The sequence below is a fragment of the Bidens hawaiensis genome, unplaced genomic scaffold (assembly GCF_021521415.1).
Source record: "Bidens hawaiensis isolate Kalapana, Puna unplaced genomic scaffold, B.hawaiensis_p1.1 tig00019423_1, whole genome shotgun sequence".
Classification (NCBI taxonomy): Eukaryota; Viridiplantae; Streptophyta; class Magnoliopsida; order Asterales; family Asteraceae; genus Bidens; species Bidens hawaiensis.
In genome coordinates this window covers 46,155-60,742 of record NW_027492949.1, presented here as the reverse complement: position 1 = coordinate 60,742, position 14,588 = coordinate 46,155, and the positions used below count along the sequence as shown (strand labels likewise).

The 14,588-nt window shown below is 44.7% G+C and overlaps 1 protein-coding gene across 1 annotated transcript; it reads left to right on the top strand.

Annotated features, from left to right (window-relative positions):
* Positions 1-2,284: 2,284 nt before the first annotated feature.
* LOC143558304 (uncharacterized) lies at positions 2,285-3,221 on the top strand. Its single transcript, XM_077047157.1, has 2 exons — positions 2,285-2,956; positions 3,042-3,221. The coding sequence occupies exons 1-2, from the start codon at positions 2,285-2,287 to the stop codon at positions 3,216-3,218; spliced, it is 849 nt and encodes a 282-aa protein (XP_076903272.1). The 3' UTR covers positions 3,219-3,221.
* Positions 3,222-14,588: the final 11,367 nt, after the last annotated feature.

The window sequence follows — 14,588 nt, the reverse complement described above, 5'->3', positions numbered from 1 at the left end:
TTTTAAACGTGTTGCAGGTTGATACGATGAAGTAGTAAGGATGAAGATCATTAGTATACCTTAGGTTATTTAAATAAAGAACTTATTTGTGATTAGATGAAGTGTTTATTGTTCCTTTTACTCTTAAGAACAATTTGTGTCCTTGCTATGCTATGAAATGAAATAAATATAATTGGCAGCTGCCGAAGAGCATGGTAAGATTGCTGGTGCATTTTTAATAATTCGATAATCTTATTAATGGGGAGGGTTTATTGGCTTGGCTGCAGCTACTGTTGGTTTGGGTTCTGAATTGCTGCAAAGCATATCTAGGTTTGGATTATTTTCCTCAACTGTTTGTTTGAATACTTAAATATACACAACGACAGGGGCTGAGTATCATTGGTCAGTTTAGATCCGTATAACTATTGATGATAGTGACTTTGCTAATTATGATTGCAGTAATTGTTATTTTTCAAATGCATATGTATGATACTTAAGTGAGTTTGTTATTTCTTATTTTGTAATTAGGTTTGTTGTATTTACTTATATTAAATGCATGTGCATGATACAGAAATGTATGAAAGTGAGTTTGCTAACTATTATTTGATGGTAGTAGGTATCGTGACACCTGCTCTGAAACAAAGACTATAAAAAAGCAGCAAAAAAATCAGCAGGTGCCGATAAATTTCTAGGTTAAATAGACTGCGTATTAACCGGCTATCACGTGTTCTATTCAGATGCCGAAGGGTGTGGGAAAAAACAAAGACATTAGCCAAATGATGTGGAATTGGGAAGTCATGGGCAAGCTCTGCAGGACAACTAACTTGGATAACCAAAACTATTTTTGGTATCTAAGATTTATGCAGCCAACTTTTTGGTAATTTGTAACATGTCAAATGGTATTTAGACTATAAATAACTAAACTCAGGTCGCGTAACACTGTCTTCAACTAATCATTACTCACCAAGTGGGTTATGATTTTTGTAATTAGTAACTGCACATATTTTGTTATATTTTCTACAACTCAAAAGACCCCAGACATAATGTAAAACGGCTAGAAGGTTACTATGTAAAACTATGTTATGCAAGCTATAAACATATAACTACTCTAATTAATAATATTGTTGTATCAACTAAATCGGATTATTTGGGCTTTTAAGTATACTTTTAACACAATCGCGCAGTGTGTTTGGGTTACATAATTCATTGAATGGTCACAATCGCGCAGTGTGTTTGGGTTACATAATTCATTGAATGGTTTTGTCCCCCGTGAAATTGATGTCATTGGAGAAGCACGCTCAAAGCAAATAAGTGATAAGTTGTGTTTTCGGTCTTATGACCCCGCCGCAACGCGGCGGGTCTAAACACTAGCTATACTGTATATTAAAAGAACCAAAATGCTACAATTAAGTTATTTTAAATTAGTCCCCTCAAAAGTTCTAAGTTGTTTTAATTTCCTCAAATATTCTTTTTTTTGCTAAACTTTGTGTACTTTGCAATCCCCCTCCCCCCCCCCCCCCCTTCTCTAAAATATTCATAGTTTTAATGCGTTCGCTAATTTGTTATTATGTATATGTTTATTTATATTTAAGTTACTGATCTTTTTTAATGACCACCATACGAAGTTTTTAAGATTTTTTAGTTTGCTGTTACGGCATGTTTTTAATGACCACCATACGAAGTTTTCTATATTTTTTTGGTATGCCGTTATGACATGTTTATTTTATCTATGTTGCGCCGTTAAAACGAAGGTGTATTCGCAAAAAAATATATAATTTTCGTTGGAAACAAAATTGTATTCGTAGCAGAATATATTTTTTGTATTGTAAGCTATATAGTGAATGCAATATCACGTTTGTACCGTAATGAACCAAACCGATACCAATCAAGTTGTTTTTTCTAAATAAATTTTTATCATTTTTGTATTAAAGTAAGAGTTGTTATGATATTTTTGCATATCTGTATTTAAAAACTCGAGCCAACATAGTAGTTTAAATTAGAAAAAAGGTATTCATTAATTCGATCTCTTAATTGGATTTAGATATGCATGAGTAAGCGCCGACCGTCACTCCACGTGTCCCCCTTGTGGTTTTAGAAAACCTGGTGCTGTCCCACGTGTAAGGTTCACATGAACTCATTGTTGTTCCACCACGTATACCATCTATTCATCATCTCTCTTTCTTATATATATAAACCTTAAACCCATTATCAAGTTCATCACCAAATCATCAAAACAGATTGCAAGCGTGATATATATATTTGATTGTATTCTAAGTGGGAGTTATACTTTTCTGAGTCTTTGATAATGGCACAATACGGTGGAGATCAGCATTACGGACGTGACAACGTTCGTCAGACGGACGAGCACGGAAACCCTGTTCGGAGAACAGATGAGTATGAGACCGTCGTTCACTCCGCAGCCGGAGAACGATATGAACGTGACGTTCGTCACGTTGACGAGTTTGGAAACACCATTCACATAACTGAAGAGTACGGAATCAACCCCAGTGGTACCACTGGACACCAAGGGTTGGGTACGAATATAGGTCAAGCCACAGGCGGCACTGGCACGGATTATGCCTCTGGTGGTCGTTCCGCCGGTTATCAGGGTCTGGGTACCGACTATGGTGCTACAGGGCAAGCACACCGAACGGGAACCGACGCCACCGGTGGTCAAACCGGCCATCAAAGTCATGGTACAGCCGATGTGTATGGTGGTCAAACCCGCCACCAAGGTCACGGTGGGATCATGCAAGGTGACCAGGGTCAACACCACGGACTAGCTCAAGCAACAAAAGGTGTCGGAGCCGGTACCTATGGTACTGGCATAGGCGAAGGAACCGATTATGCATCCCGTGGTCGTTCCACGGGTGGAACGGCTGTATCCTCTCAAAAAATACACACCGCAACCCCTTTCGGCGGTGCGAGTGCCATTGGAACAGGAACTAAAGATGTTTATCCTCATGGGCCAACGGGTGTAAGTCTACAAAATTAATAATGATGTTTCTTAAAAGCTCTTGTTTTCTGAATTGGTTATGTAATGTAATGTAAATTAAATATAGATGGAGGATACTCATGAGAAGAAAGGTATGATGCAGAAGATCAAGGAAAAGCTTCCGGGTGGTCACGGTGCAGATGAGCAGCAGACGACTACAACCGCGGGCGGTGGTTATGGCGAGACTCATGAGAAGAAAGGGATGATGGAGAAGATCAAGGAGAAGCTTCCGGGACATCACTGATGGAGTTAAAGAAATTTGGAAGAGTTAGGAAGTAGTAATAATAAAAGATATTATAATAAGGTTTGGTTGCGATATCGATGGCATAGCAAGGTCCTGCAGTTTTTGTTTTTGTGTTTCATGGTAGATACTCTCATGTTGGTGTAAATATTTTTATTTTATTGTAATCGTTTCCTATAATGTTATATCCTCATTTCCTATAGTGCTATGGTGTTTTCGGGTGTTCTCCATTGCACTTGATCGGACTTCAATCAAAGGTTTTAAGGTATGCCAAAAAAAGAAAAAATATATAACAGTAAGAATAAAGGGATATGGATATGGATAAGCCCAGCAAGGTCTTGTGGTTTATTTTCTAATTTTTTTTTTGTTTTTTTATGTTCAATTTTATTTATTTATTTGTTTTGAGTAGAGTACTGTCAAATTATTTTTGCCATTTTCAAATATGTTCTTTTTTTCTTTTGAGGTTTTCTAATTGTTGTCAATACAATCCAATTTGCTTCTAATACAATCCAATTTGCCAACCCTTTTTTAAAGACACTAAAACACTGTTCAAAATTGTGCTATCAAAATTGTGCCGTCAGCTGTTAGTTGTACTTTTTCTTACACATGCCTTTCTTTCGCCTTCATATGCGTGCTTTGACAACACATCTTCCATTTGCTTCTTTCATAAACCTTAATTCCAGGCGATGTTCATTCCCTGTTGCATCTAGACTAGGGATGGCAATCTTGATCCAAATCATTTCAAATGAATCAATTTGGGTTGTTTTAAAAATTAAATAGGTTGATTTGGGTCAAGGATTTTACTAAATCAGTCATTTGAAATTTCATCTTGTAATTTTCGGGTCAAATTGGGTCGCCATATTCAAAGAAATGGGTCGATGTGGGTTAGTGTCCAAAGGAAATGCTACATGTTTCGGATAGGAACGGGTTTCCGTACGAGACAGGTTTCGGCACGAAACGCGTTTGAGATTGGAACGGGTTGGGTTTTGGTTTCTTTTTGGTCGATTCTGGACTCGTTTTTGGTTTTTTGTTTTGTATGTGTCCGTTTTTGTTCGGTTTCAGTTTTTTTAGTTTCGTTTTGATCGATTTTTTTATTTTGATTGATTCGGTACGGTTTTGGCTTTTTGTTTCATTTCTGCAACTTTTCGGTTCGGTTCAATTTCTTGGGTTATTTTTTATGAAACAAGGACAACAGAGGAAACATTTTAGTTTTTTTACTTTTTTTGTTTTTTATTTATATTTTGAGTTATGATTTTTTTATTATTATTTTTAGATATTTTTTTTTTTGAAGGGTTTTTGTTCTTAATAGAAAATCTTCTAAAAAAAAGTCAAAAATAATAAAAAAAATCATAACTTAAAATATAAATAAAAACAAAAAATTTAAAAATACTAAAATGTTTCCGTCGCTATTCTCGTTAAAAAAGAAAAAAAAGACGTTCTGACTTGTTCCGACTCTAACCTATTATGACCCAAACCAAAACAACCCTTTTTTAGTTGACCCATTCTGACCCAAATCTATTTCGACCCATGACTCGTTCGACCTAACCCAACCCATTTGCCTCGGACCATTCATTCTTTTTGTCTTCTCATATAAGTGCTTTCCTCTTGCAGGATGCTGATGGTGTCTTCGTTGGTTTCTTGAACTTGCGACAGTTTTCTAGGTAACGTGGTAGATTCATTTTAGACACTATAGCTTGCTCAGATTTTGTTGGACATTATATGACTGTTGGATTTCATTTCTCTGTTCTGTGTGTGCGTGCGTGTGTGCTATTTTTGGTGCTGCATGTTAAGTGTTCGATTAAATGCCTCAATGAAGACTTAGATTCCAACTGCATGTTCTGTGTATGTGTGTGTGTGTTACTATGGGTACTTCGATTTTAGACACTCTTTTTATGTAAGAGATAGATTCCAACTGTTTGATTATAAACTACAAATACATATGAAGAAACACTAAGTGACCCCGGGCAGATTACAGATAATCTGGGGGTTAAGTAGATGTTTCCCACGAGGGTTAGGTCCGGCAAAGATGGATGTTCTTCAGATGACCTGCAAAACAGACACCGTGAGCTCGTCACTGAGAAGGGGGGGTTCCTCCTTGTGACCACCCTCCGGCGTGAGAATCAGACTAGATTGCTCTGAATATAAGTGTATATTGAGAGAAATAGCTAGTGAAGGTAAGATGATGATACCGTTCCAAGGTGTTGGAGTATTTATAGCCGAAGGTAGGTTTCCAAGCAGGTACAGCCAGCTGTATAATATTCCTTTTCTACCAACTGTGGGCTACGCACGTGCCATGCTGGTTGGTGGGTAGGCAGCGGCTGATAGTGACAAGGCCGGCTGTGTACTGTTCCTTTTCCGCCGGCTATGTACTATTCCTTTTCCGCCGGCTGTGTACTGTTCCTTTTCCACCAACTGCAGGCTATGTACGTGCCACGATAAGGGTTGGTGAGTAGGCAGCGGCTGATAGTGACATTTTTTACTAGAGCGTGCTCCTCGTACTGTTGTCGATGAGCTGTCACCCTGTGATTGGTTCATGGGCTGCTCTGGTCAGATCTTGTCTATTTTGTCCATACCTTGGCAGGTATAGTACAAAAGACCTTCCAGAAGCGTACGGACTGGCTCATTTGGGCGGGAGTATTCCCGCCTTGCTCATTCCTTCAGGTGACACTGAATTATTGAGTTAGTGCCTTGTGCGTGTAGCCTTATTAGTGCGGGTAGCCTTCCCTGATGGCTTGTATCCGCAGCTGCGGGAACAGGCGGGGTACTTCACCATTGGGAGGCTTTTTCTGCGGGAACAGCTGGCGTACTGCGCGTAAGGTCTTCATCTCTGAGCATGGTGGGTCCTGCGGGACCAGTTGGTCCTTGCGCAGACGTCCCTCTTCAAGGTGAGTCTTGCGGGTCCAACTGGGCTCTGCTGGGACCTACCTCTTCAAGTCCCCCAAGTCCATTGTTCTTCTCTTGAATTGTTAATAAGTGAGGTGAACTTTTGGACTTAAGCAAGGGGTTTTGAAAAGGGTTTTTAGTTTTAAGGTTTTCCGTGGGGATTCTTCCCGCGGTTTTCCTAATGTCACTCGCAGAAATTCCCGACTTTTCTGCCTGATCTTTGGTTGTGATGCGGGTAGGTGTTTAACCCTTTCGCACATCGGGAGCGATGAGTTTCACTTGCATAGATTCTTCACGAGATTTTGGTAGTTTCGGACATAGTGATCAGTTATGTTAAACCACCAATTCCGCCTTGAAGTTTCAAACAAGGTAGTTCTCAACGTTCCCGCTATGCGGAGGTGCTATTTCTCTTTCCGCAAGCACGGTCCAGAAGATCCTTCTTGGTTTCAATTCCCTGCAAGTGCTAAGTATGTGAAGGGTTTCGCCTTGACACCGTACCCGCACTCGTCTTATAGTTTCTTTACTTCCAAGGTATTCTTGGCTTCAATTCCCTGCAAGTGCTAGGTATGTGAAGGGTTTCGCCTTGACACTGTACCCGCACTTGTCTTACGGTTTCTTGGATACCAAGGTAAGGGGGTATATTCCCTCTTATTTTTGAATCTTTGAATCTTTTTGAATTTCTTTGAAATTCGAAGAGTTGGTGAAAGGATAAGAACAGTCCAAACTGTTGAAGGGACGTTAGTGTCCGACGGTTTCTTCTGACAGTTTCAGGACGTGCAGGAAGTTATGACGACGTGACAGTATATGGTCATTCCAGACGCTTTTTCAGGCGCGTGGGCGCGATTTTTCGGGCGCGTGGGTGCGGATTTTACGGCGCGCGTCCTGTCAACAGCTGTTGCCAGCTTGCTTTTTCCACGTGTCATAGTTTCATTGCACCTTCGTTTTTCTCTCTCCCACGCATTAAATTCATCGCATTTATTGCGATGAGTATATAAAGGGGGAGAGGGTTCATCTTAATCCACACTCACTTCTCTCTTCTTCTAAAGGATTTCCGGCGAATACTCTAACTTTCTGTCGAGCATTCTCCTGAAATCGTTCTTCTTTACCTCCAAAACATGTCTTATACTCACGATTCAGAAGCACCCGCCGAGGAGTCTGACGTGTACGTCGAGAATCTGACGTCTACGTCTGATAAGGATGATAAGAGCACTGCTGGCGAATGCCAGTGCGCTCTTACCACCGAGCTTTATCAGTACATCGTCAGGAAGTTCATGCTCGAGCCGTTCGAGCCTGAGTTTCCTGAGCCTCACCAGACAGTGTACGATGCCCCCAAGGGCAAAATAGGGGTATATGCTGCCTTCTTCGTCTATGGGAATCTCAGGTTCCCATTGACGAAGTTTGTATACCGTGTTTTGGAGAGACACGGTGTACACCTGACGGAGGTACACCCAATGGCGATCGCCAAGATCCGCCATTTTGAATGGGTGTGCCTCATTCTTGGTGTGGAGCCCCATGTCGACCGCCTGATGACCTTCTACTCCTGGAGGTGCATCCAAGGCTGGTACACCCTGGTCACCCGGTCAAGGGTTTGAAGATCTGCGCTACCGAGCGCAGTCTTCGGTCTTGGAAGCGGGAGTTCTTTTACATCTCTGCCCGTGTCGTCCCTATTGCGATGACATTCAAGAACGGGAGAGCACTCCCCAACTTTCACGCCTCCAACTACCAGGAGGCGGAATGGTTTTCCAAGATTTCCCGGATCCAGACTCCGGTTTACCGCTTTGCGGAGTCCGGCATGGTGATGCTCGGTATGAGCCGGGTGTGGAAGGATGCGGAGGCGCGACAGATTCCCATCGTCCTTGAATACGGTTTGAACTTTATCCCTTACGGTATGCTCCGTCTTCTTTGTTGATTTAGGGTTTTTCTTCTAACTGTTTCTCTTTTTATTTCAGAGGGGAATGACTTGCAGTCGCTCCTGCATCCGCGGGAAGCTGGTGGTCCCGCTCGGCTGGGTACTCGTGCTCTTGATGAGAACGAGTTGCCCATCCTCGAGCAAACGGCGGATCGGTTCATGGAGGTCTATCCGCCAGGCCACGAGATATTGAGCGCCACGCGGCCAGGTAAAAGATTATTTAACCCTCGCCCTCTCAATGCTCAAACCTCTACCGGAATTCCTCTAATCTTGTCATCTTCTGATGAGGAATCCGCAGATGGTCCTTTCCTTGCGCGGAAGAAGAAGGCTGCTGGCGGGAAGGGTAAGGCGAAGGTTGCCTCCACTGCCGATCAAGGGAACCGGTCCGAGTCTGAGACCGAAAGTGAAGAGGCGGCGGGGAACCCTGGTGGTGGTGAGACCACTGCTCCGGAGGTTGAGAAGGATATCACCTCCGAGCAACCCAGGACGACGACGGTGACCGGTATGAAGAGGCCGGCTCCATCGGGTTCGTCCCCGCCTGTTCGCACCTTCAAGCTCAAGAGAACTCGTAAGTATAATCTTCATTTACTTTAATTTCATATCTTTCCGCCATTATACTTATATATCTTGTCTTCGTGCAGGTGTGAATGCTACCGCATTCCAGAGTGGAGCGGGAGGGAGCAGCTCTGGACCCATGAAGGTAGGTTTGGTCAACCTACCCGAGGCGATGACCCATGCGGCTACGCCTGTTAGCAGTATTGGTTCAGTTGCTCATCCCGTTGAGCCAACTGTTCCAGCTGTAACATCATCCCCGTCGGCTGTCAGTGCCATTTTCACAGAATCCATCACTGAGCCGGCGGTGATTTCTCTTGCGGGTTCTTCCGCAGCAACATCCACGGTTGTGAGTTCACCTCCGCTGGTTTCCACTGCGGCGGCCTCCACCATGCCTCCTCCGGCGCCGGCGACTACGGCCGGTCATTCAGGTACGTTCGGGGTTGGGGCGTCTAGCCAATCCTTGCCTCCTTCCCGTCTCCCTGACCTTTTGGATGGATATCCCTTAGGTTCAGGTGATGGGTTTGGTGGCTATCGGCCTGTTGTCGACCCTACAGGTGCGTAGGGTTATTTTGGCCTATATCCCTTTTATCATTTCTTTCTCTTAACTGTTTTTTGTTTTATTGCAGTTCGTGATTCCAACGAGGTGTACGCTCCTTGGTGGAATATCCACCGGGGAACGAACCTCCGGACTGCTGAGGAGTGCGTCGAATGGGCACGTCACGCCGCCCCAGGCGGTGCGCTGGGGGAGGCCATGGCCAGCTACCAGGAAGGTAGGCTGTCCAACGAGCTCCGAATCCTCCTCGCCCGGATGCAGCCGCGCGTCGAGCTACTTTGTCGTGAAAACGACAAGTTAAAGACGGCGCGTAGCCTTGAAGTGGCTCAGGCGCGGGCTATCCGGGAGGAGAATGCGAAGCTTGCCGCCGTTGCTGCGGAAAAGGTGAAGGCCTTCAAGGCCCTAGAGGTTGAAGTTCAGGCCCGGCTCGAGGCCCGTTCCAAGGCTGCCCAAGCTGTTAACAAACAGCTTCGGTTGGCCAAGGAAACTGCACGGAACGCAACCGAGAGGGCCACCAAGGCTGAAGCTGTTGCTGAGCCTCTACGCATCGAGAATGAGGAACTTAAAGCCAAATTAGAGAGGCTCCAGCAGGCTCATGATGCCTTGGCCATGGAAGAAGCCAAGAAGCTCCAAGAGATCTTGGACCAGAGGGGGGTGCTTGACCACACTGAGCGGAAGCTAAAGGGCGTCGAAGAGGCTGCAGCCAAAGTTGTGTTGCTTGCCAACCTTACAAAGAATGAAGCCGAACGCGCCCGTAATGAAGCTCAAGCTGCCCTCCAGGAGGCTCTGGTTACCAAGGAATGGCTTCTTCGAGAAGCGTTGTCGCAGGTATGCGCAGTTTCACAATTTATTTACACTTTTCCTTACACTTAGAAGAGTTTTTGATATACTTCTGTTTTGTAGGTTGTGCATCGGGCCTTTACGAACACATCATATGACGATGCGATGAGCGCAGCCCTCAACGCTTCTCATGAGGATGGGGAAAAGGTTGGCTTCCTGCTTGGTCTAGGGTTTGTTGAACAAGGCATCACGCCTTCCAACTTCCCTCTTTATGATGTGGGTACTGAAGCTGCTTATGACCAAGCAGTGAATCAGTATGCTGTCTTCCCGCATCCGGTGGTGGAGAAGGTGAACGAGATTACTGCTGCTGATGATGGGCTAGCTATCCTCAAGGCTTTCCTTGAACCGCCACACTCTACTGATGGTGCGGGTCCAAGTGGGAGTGGTCCTGAAGCTTGATCCTTTAGATCCCTTTCCACCATTAGGGTAGATTTTTATTTTTGCACAGATTTACTCTTGTATGCGGGTACATGCCCGGCAATTCTTGTAATATTTGAATTTTGATGGAATAAAGATTATTTGTTAATGCCTTGCCTTGTTTATTTCACGCATATTTTGGTTTAACTTAGCAATTTCTTGAGTACTTGGATAAGTTAACTTTTCAACGTGGCAAATAATAAGTTAAAGTTTTGCTTCCTCTTTCGTGATTGTGCGGGTAAGACCGTCACTTTCACTTAGTATGATGGCTAAACTTTACCTATATCTGACCTGCGTGGAGGTTTTCCTCATCTTTTCCTTAGAAATTTTCTAAGTATTTTGAATAAGTTAACCTTTCGACGCGCGGTTGTCAATAGGTTAATGTTTAGTTTCCTCTATCATGGTTGTGCGGGTAGGACCGTCACTTTCATTTAGTGGGATGACCAAACTTCACCTATAACTGACCTGCGTGAAGGTTTTCCTTATCTTTTCCTTAGAAATTTTTACCGTTTTATGTGTTTATGCGGGTTTTGCCGCCTTCCACACGCAACGACTTACTTCTTCCCATAATTATTCGGTGAATACCGGCATATCAGTGTGGGAAGTTCATAAGTATAAAGGTAAGGCTATCAACACAATGTGATAAAGGAGAATCATTTCCATTAGAAGTGGCTCTAGGCCTTTTCTTTACAAGTTTGGAATTGATCTACATGTAACATTTGCGTAATTGAGCTCCGTTCCATGTTCTTGGGATGGGAGTGCCATCGAGCCTTTCGAGCCGGTATGCGCCCTTTCCCAAAACTTCTTTGATAATGTACGGTCCTTCCCAGACCGGTGCCAGCTTTCCTGGGCGCTCTTGGTTTGAAGCCTCGTTGTTACGCAATATGTAGTCTCCTACATTGAAGTTGCAGAGTTTTACCCGCGTGTTGTAGTACTTTTGCATTTGTCGCTTGTAGTTCTCTTCACGCGCTGCGGCTAAGTCTCTGCGTTCTTCTGTTAGCATAAGGTCTAACCGTCTTTCCGCATCATTGTCTTCTGGCTGAATCAAGACCCTTGGTGAGGGTAAACCAACTTCGACCGGGACCATAGCTTCGGTGCCATAAGTGAGGCTGAACGGGGTTTCTCCCGTACTGGCCTTTTTCAGCGTTCTGTTTGCCCAAAGGACGTGTGGTACTTCGTCCACCCAGCCGGATCTGTGTTCCAAGAGTCTTTTCTTTATGCCTTCGACGATGCTTTTATTTGCTCTTTCCACCTCACCGTTACCTTGCGGGTGTGCCACTGAGGTAAAGGTGTGGGTGATTTGAAGTTCTTCCAGCCACTTTTGTAGCTTCTTGTCAGCAAAGTTGGTGCCGTTATCGCTCACCAAAGTCTGTGGAAGTCCAAAACGACAAATAATAAATTCCCAAATAAATTTTTTAATATGTTTTGCGGTTGTTTGGGCTAAGGGTTTTGCTTCTATCCACTTGGTGAAGTAGTCGATGGCTACCACTAGGAACTGAACGTTTCCTGCTGCTGTGGGAAATGGGCCTGTCACATCGATGGCCCACTTCTGAAATGGCCATGAAGAGGTGACTGGAACAAGTTCATTCTTCGGGCGATGCGTGTTGGGTGCGTAGAGCTGGCAAGACCTACACTTTCTGATGTATGTCAGCGCATCCGTATGCATCCCCGGCCAAAAGTATCCCGCGTTGTTTAGCTTAGCTACAACAGCGCGTGGACCTGCGTGTACTCCACAGATGCCCTCGTGTACTTCCCTTAGGAGGTAGCCAGCATCTTGGTTGTCCACGCATCTTAGGAGTGGGCCAAGAAAGTTACGTCTGTAAAGGATGTCATCGATGAGTTGATAATTCAGTGCTTTACAGCGTATTTTTCTTGCCTGTGTTTTTGACTCTGGTAGTATACCCGCTGCAAGGTAATTTATTATCGGTGTCATCCACGTTTCTGTGCCGGTTTGGATGACACAAATTTCCTTGTGCGGGACTGATGGTGCTCCAAGGAGTTCAATGCGGATGTCCTTACCCAAATGGGTGAAGGCTAACGATGCAAGCTTGCTTAACGCATTCGCAGATTTGTTTTCGCCACGCTTGACGTGTATGACTTTACAATCGTTAAAATCGCGCATAAGGGTTTTTGCCTGTGCGAGGTACAGGGCCATTGTGTCGTTCACGGCCGTGTACGTCCCGTTTATTTGGTTGGCTATTAACATGGAATCTACGTGGGCTTCCAAGTTTTTCACTCCCATTTTACGCGCAATCCTCAGCCCGGCCAAGAATGCTTCATACTCTGCTTCGTTATTCGTACTTGGGAAATCCAGTCGAATAGCGTAAGTGTATTCTTGGCCTGCTGGGTTGGTTAGTTTCAACCCTGAGCCTGAACCCTCGCTGCTGGCTGCTCCATCAGTGTAGAGTCACCAGACATCATTGATGTCTTGTGCTGGGGAAGGTTGAGCCTCCTCCTGGCACTCTTTCTCCCGCGAAGCGGGGACTTCTGCAATAAAGTCGGCCAAGACCTGGCCTTTTATGGCTGGTCTCGGCTTGTATTTTATCGCATATTCTCCCAACTCAATTGCCCATTTGGCTAGACGTCCCGATAACTCGGGTTTGCCTAGAACGTTTGCAAGTTTGAAGTTGGTGAGAATGGTGATTGGGTGACCTTGGAAATATCGTCTTAGCCTGCGTGAAGCCTGTACAAGTGCTAAGACTAATTTTTCCAGGGTAGAGTACCGGGTTTCTAAGTCTGTTAGGACACGGCTAACATAGTAAATAGGCATCTGGATACCTTTTCGCTCTAGTAGCAGGACTGCCCCGGTTGCTCTATCTGTGGCGGAAAGGTATATGATTAATTCCTCCCCCGCTTCTGGTGCTGTGAGCGTTGGGAGTTCGATCAAGCGTGACCGAATTTCCTGAAAAGCTGCTTCCGCTTCTGGTGTCCAGCGGAAGTGCGTTTTCTTTAAACAGTTTCTCAATGTTGACACGAATGGGAACGACCTATCCGCATGGTTTGAAAAAAAGCGGTTAAGTGCGACTAGGCGTCCATTCAGTGTCTGAGCTTGCTTGATGGTAGTAGGTGATTCCATTTTGATAATGGCTTCGACCTTTTCAGGGTTCGCTCTGAAGCCATCTTTAGTAACAATGACTCCTAAGAACTTCCCTTCTTCCATCCCAAAGGAACACTTGCTCGGGTTGAGCTTCATGTTTATCTTTCTGAGCGTGTTGAAAGTTTCTTCGATGTCTTTCAACATCGCTTCTGGCTCAGGGCTTTTGATGACCAAGTCATCCATGTAGACTTCCAAGTTTCTCCCAATTTGGGCATGAAACTCTTTGTCCATCAGGCGTTGGTATGTGGACCCTGCATTCTTAAGTCCGAATGGCATCATTTGATAACAAAATGTGCCATCGGGCGTCCGAAATGCGGTTTTGTCCTGATCATCTACGGCCATGTGGATTTGATGGTACCCCTTATATGCGTCAAGGAAGCATTTAAGGCGAAACGGTGCTAATGAATCCACTTTGAGGTCAATTTCGGGTAACGGGTAACAATCTTTGGGGCATGCTTTGTTTAAATCTTTGAAATCTATGCACATGCGCCATTGTTTGTTAGCCTTCGGTACCATAACGGGATTTGCAACCCATGTTTGATATCTACTAACGCGTACGATGCCCGCGTCGAGGAGTTCCTTGACTTGGGTTCTACACGCGTTAGCTTGTTCCGCCCCCATTACTCTGCGCTTTTGTATGACTGGCGTAAAAGCCGGGTCACACTTGAGCCTATGCTCTGCTTTACTTCGAGGTACACCAGTCATGTCAGCTGGTGTCCACGCGAAGATGTCAGCGTTTTTCTGGTCAAGGACCAACTGGTCCCGCAGGACCCACCATGCTCAGAGATGAAGACCTTACGCGCAGTACGCCAGCTGTATAATATTCCTTTTCTACCAACTGTGGGCTACGCACGTGCCATGCTGGTTGGTGGGTAGGCAGCGGCTGATAGTGACAAGGCCGGCTGTGTACTGTTCCTTTTCCGCCGGCTATGTACTATTGATTTTCCGCCGGCTGTGTACTATTCATTTTCCACCAACTGCAGGCTATGTACGTGCCACGATAAGGGTTGGTGAGTAGGCAGCGGCTGATAGTGACATTTTGTACTAGAGCGTGCTCCTCGTACTGTTGTCGATGAGCTGTCACCCTGTGATTGGTTCATGGGCTGCTCTGGTCAGATC

Excerpts from the sequence above, each read along its gene's own strand:
- LOC143558304 (XM_077047157.1), top strand. The coding sequence starts at position 2,285 with ATGGCACAATACGGTGGAGATCAGCATTACGGACGTGACAACGTTCGT. Across the intron at positions 2,957-3,041 it reads ATCCTCATGGGCCAACGGGT|ATGGAGGATACTCATGAGAA; the intron begins GTAAGTCTACAA and ends AATTAAATATAG.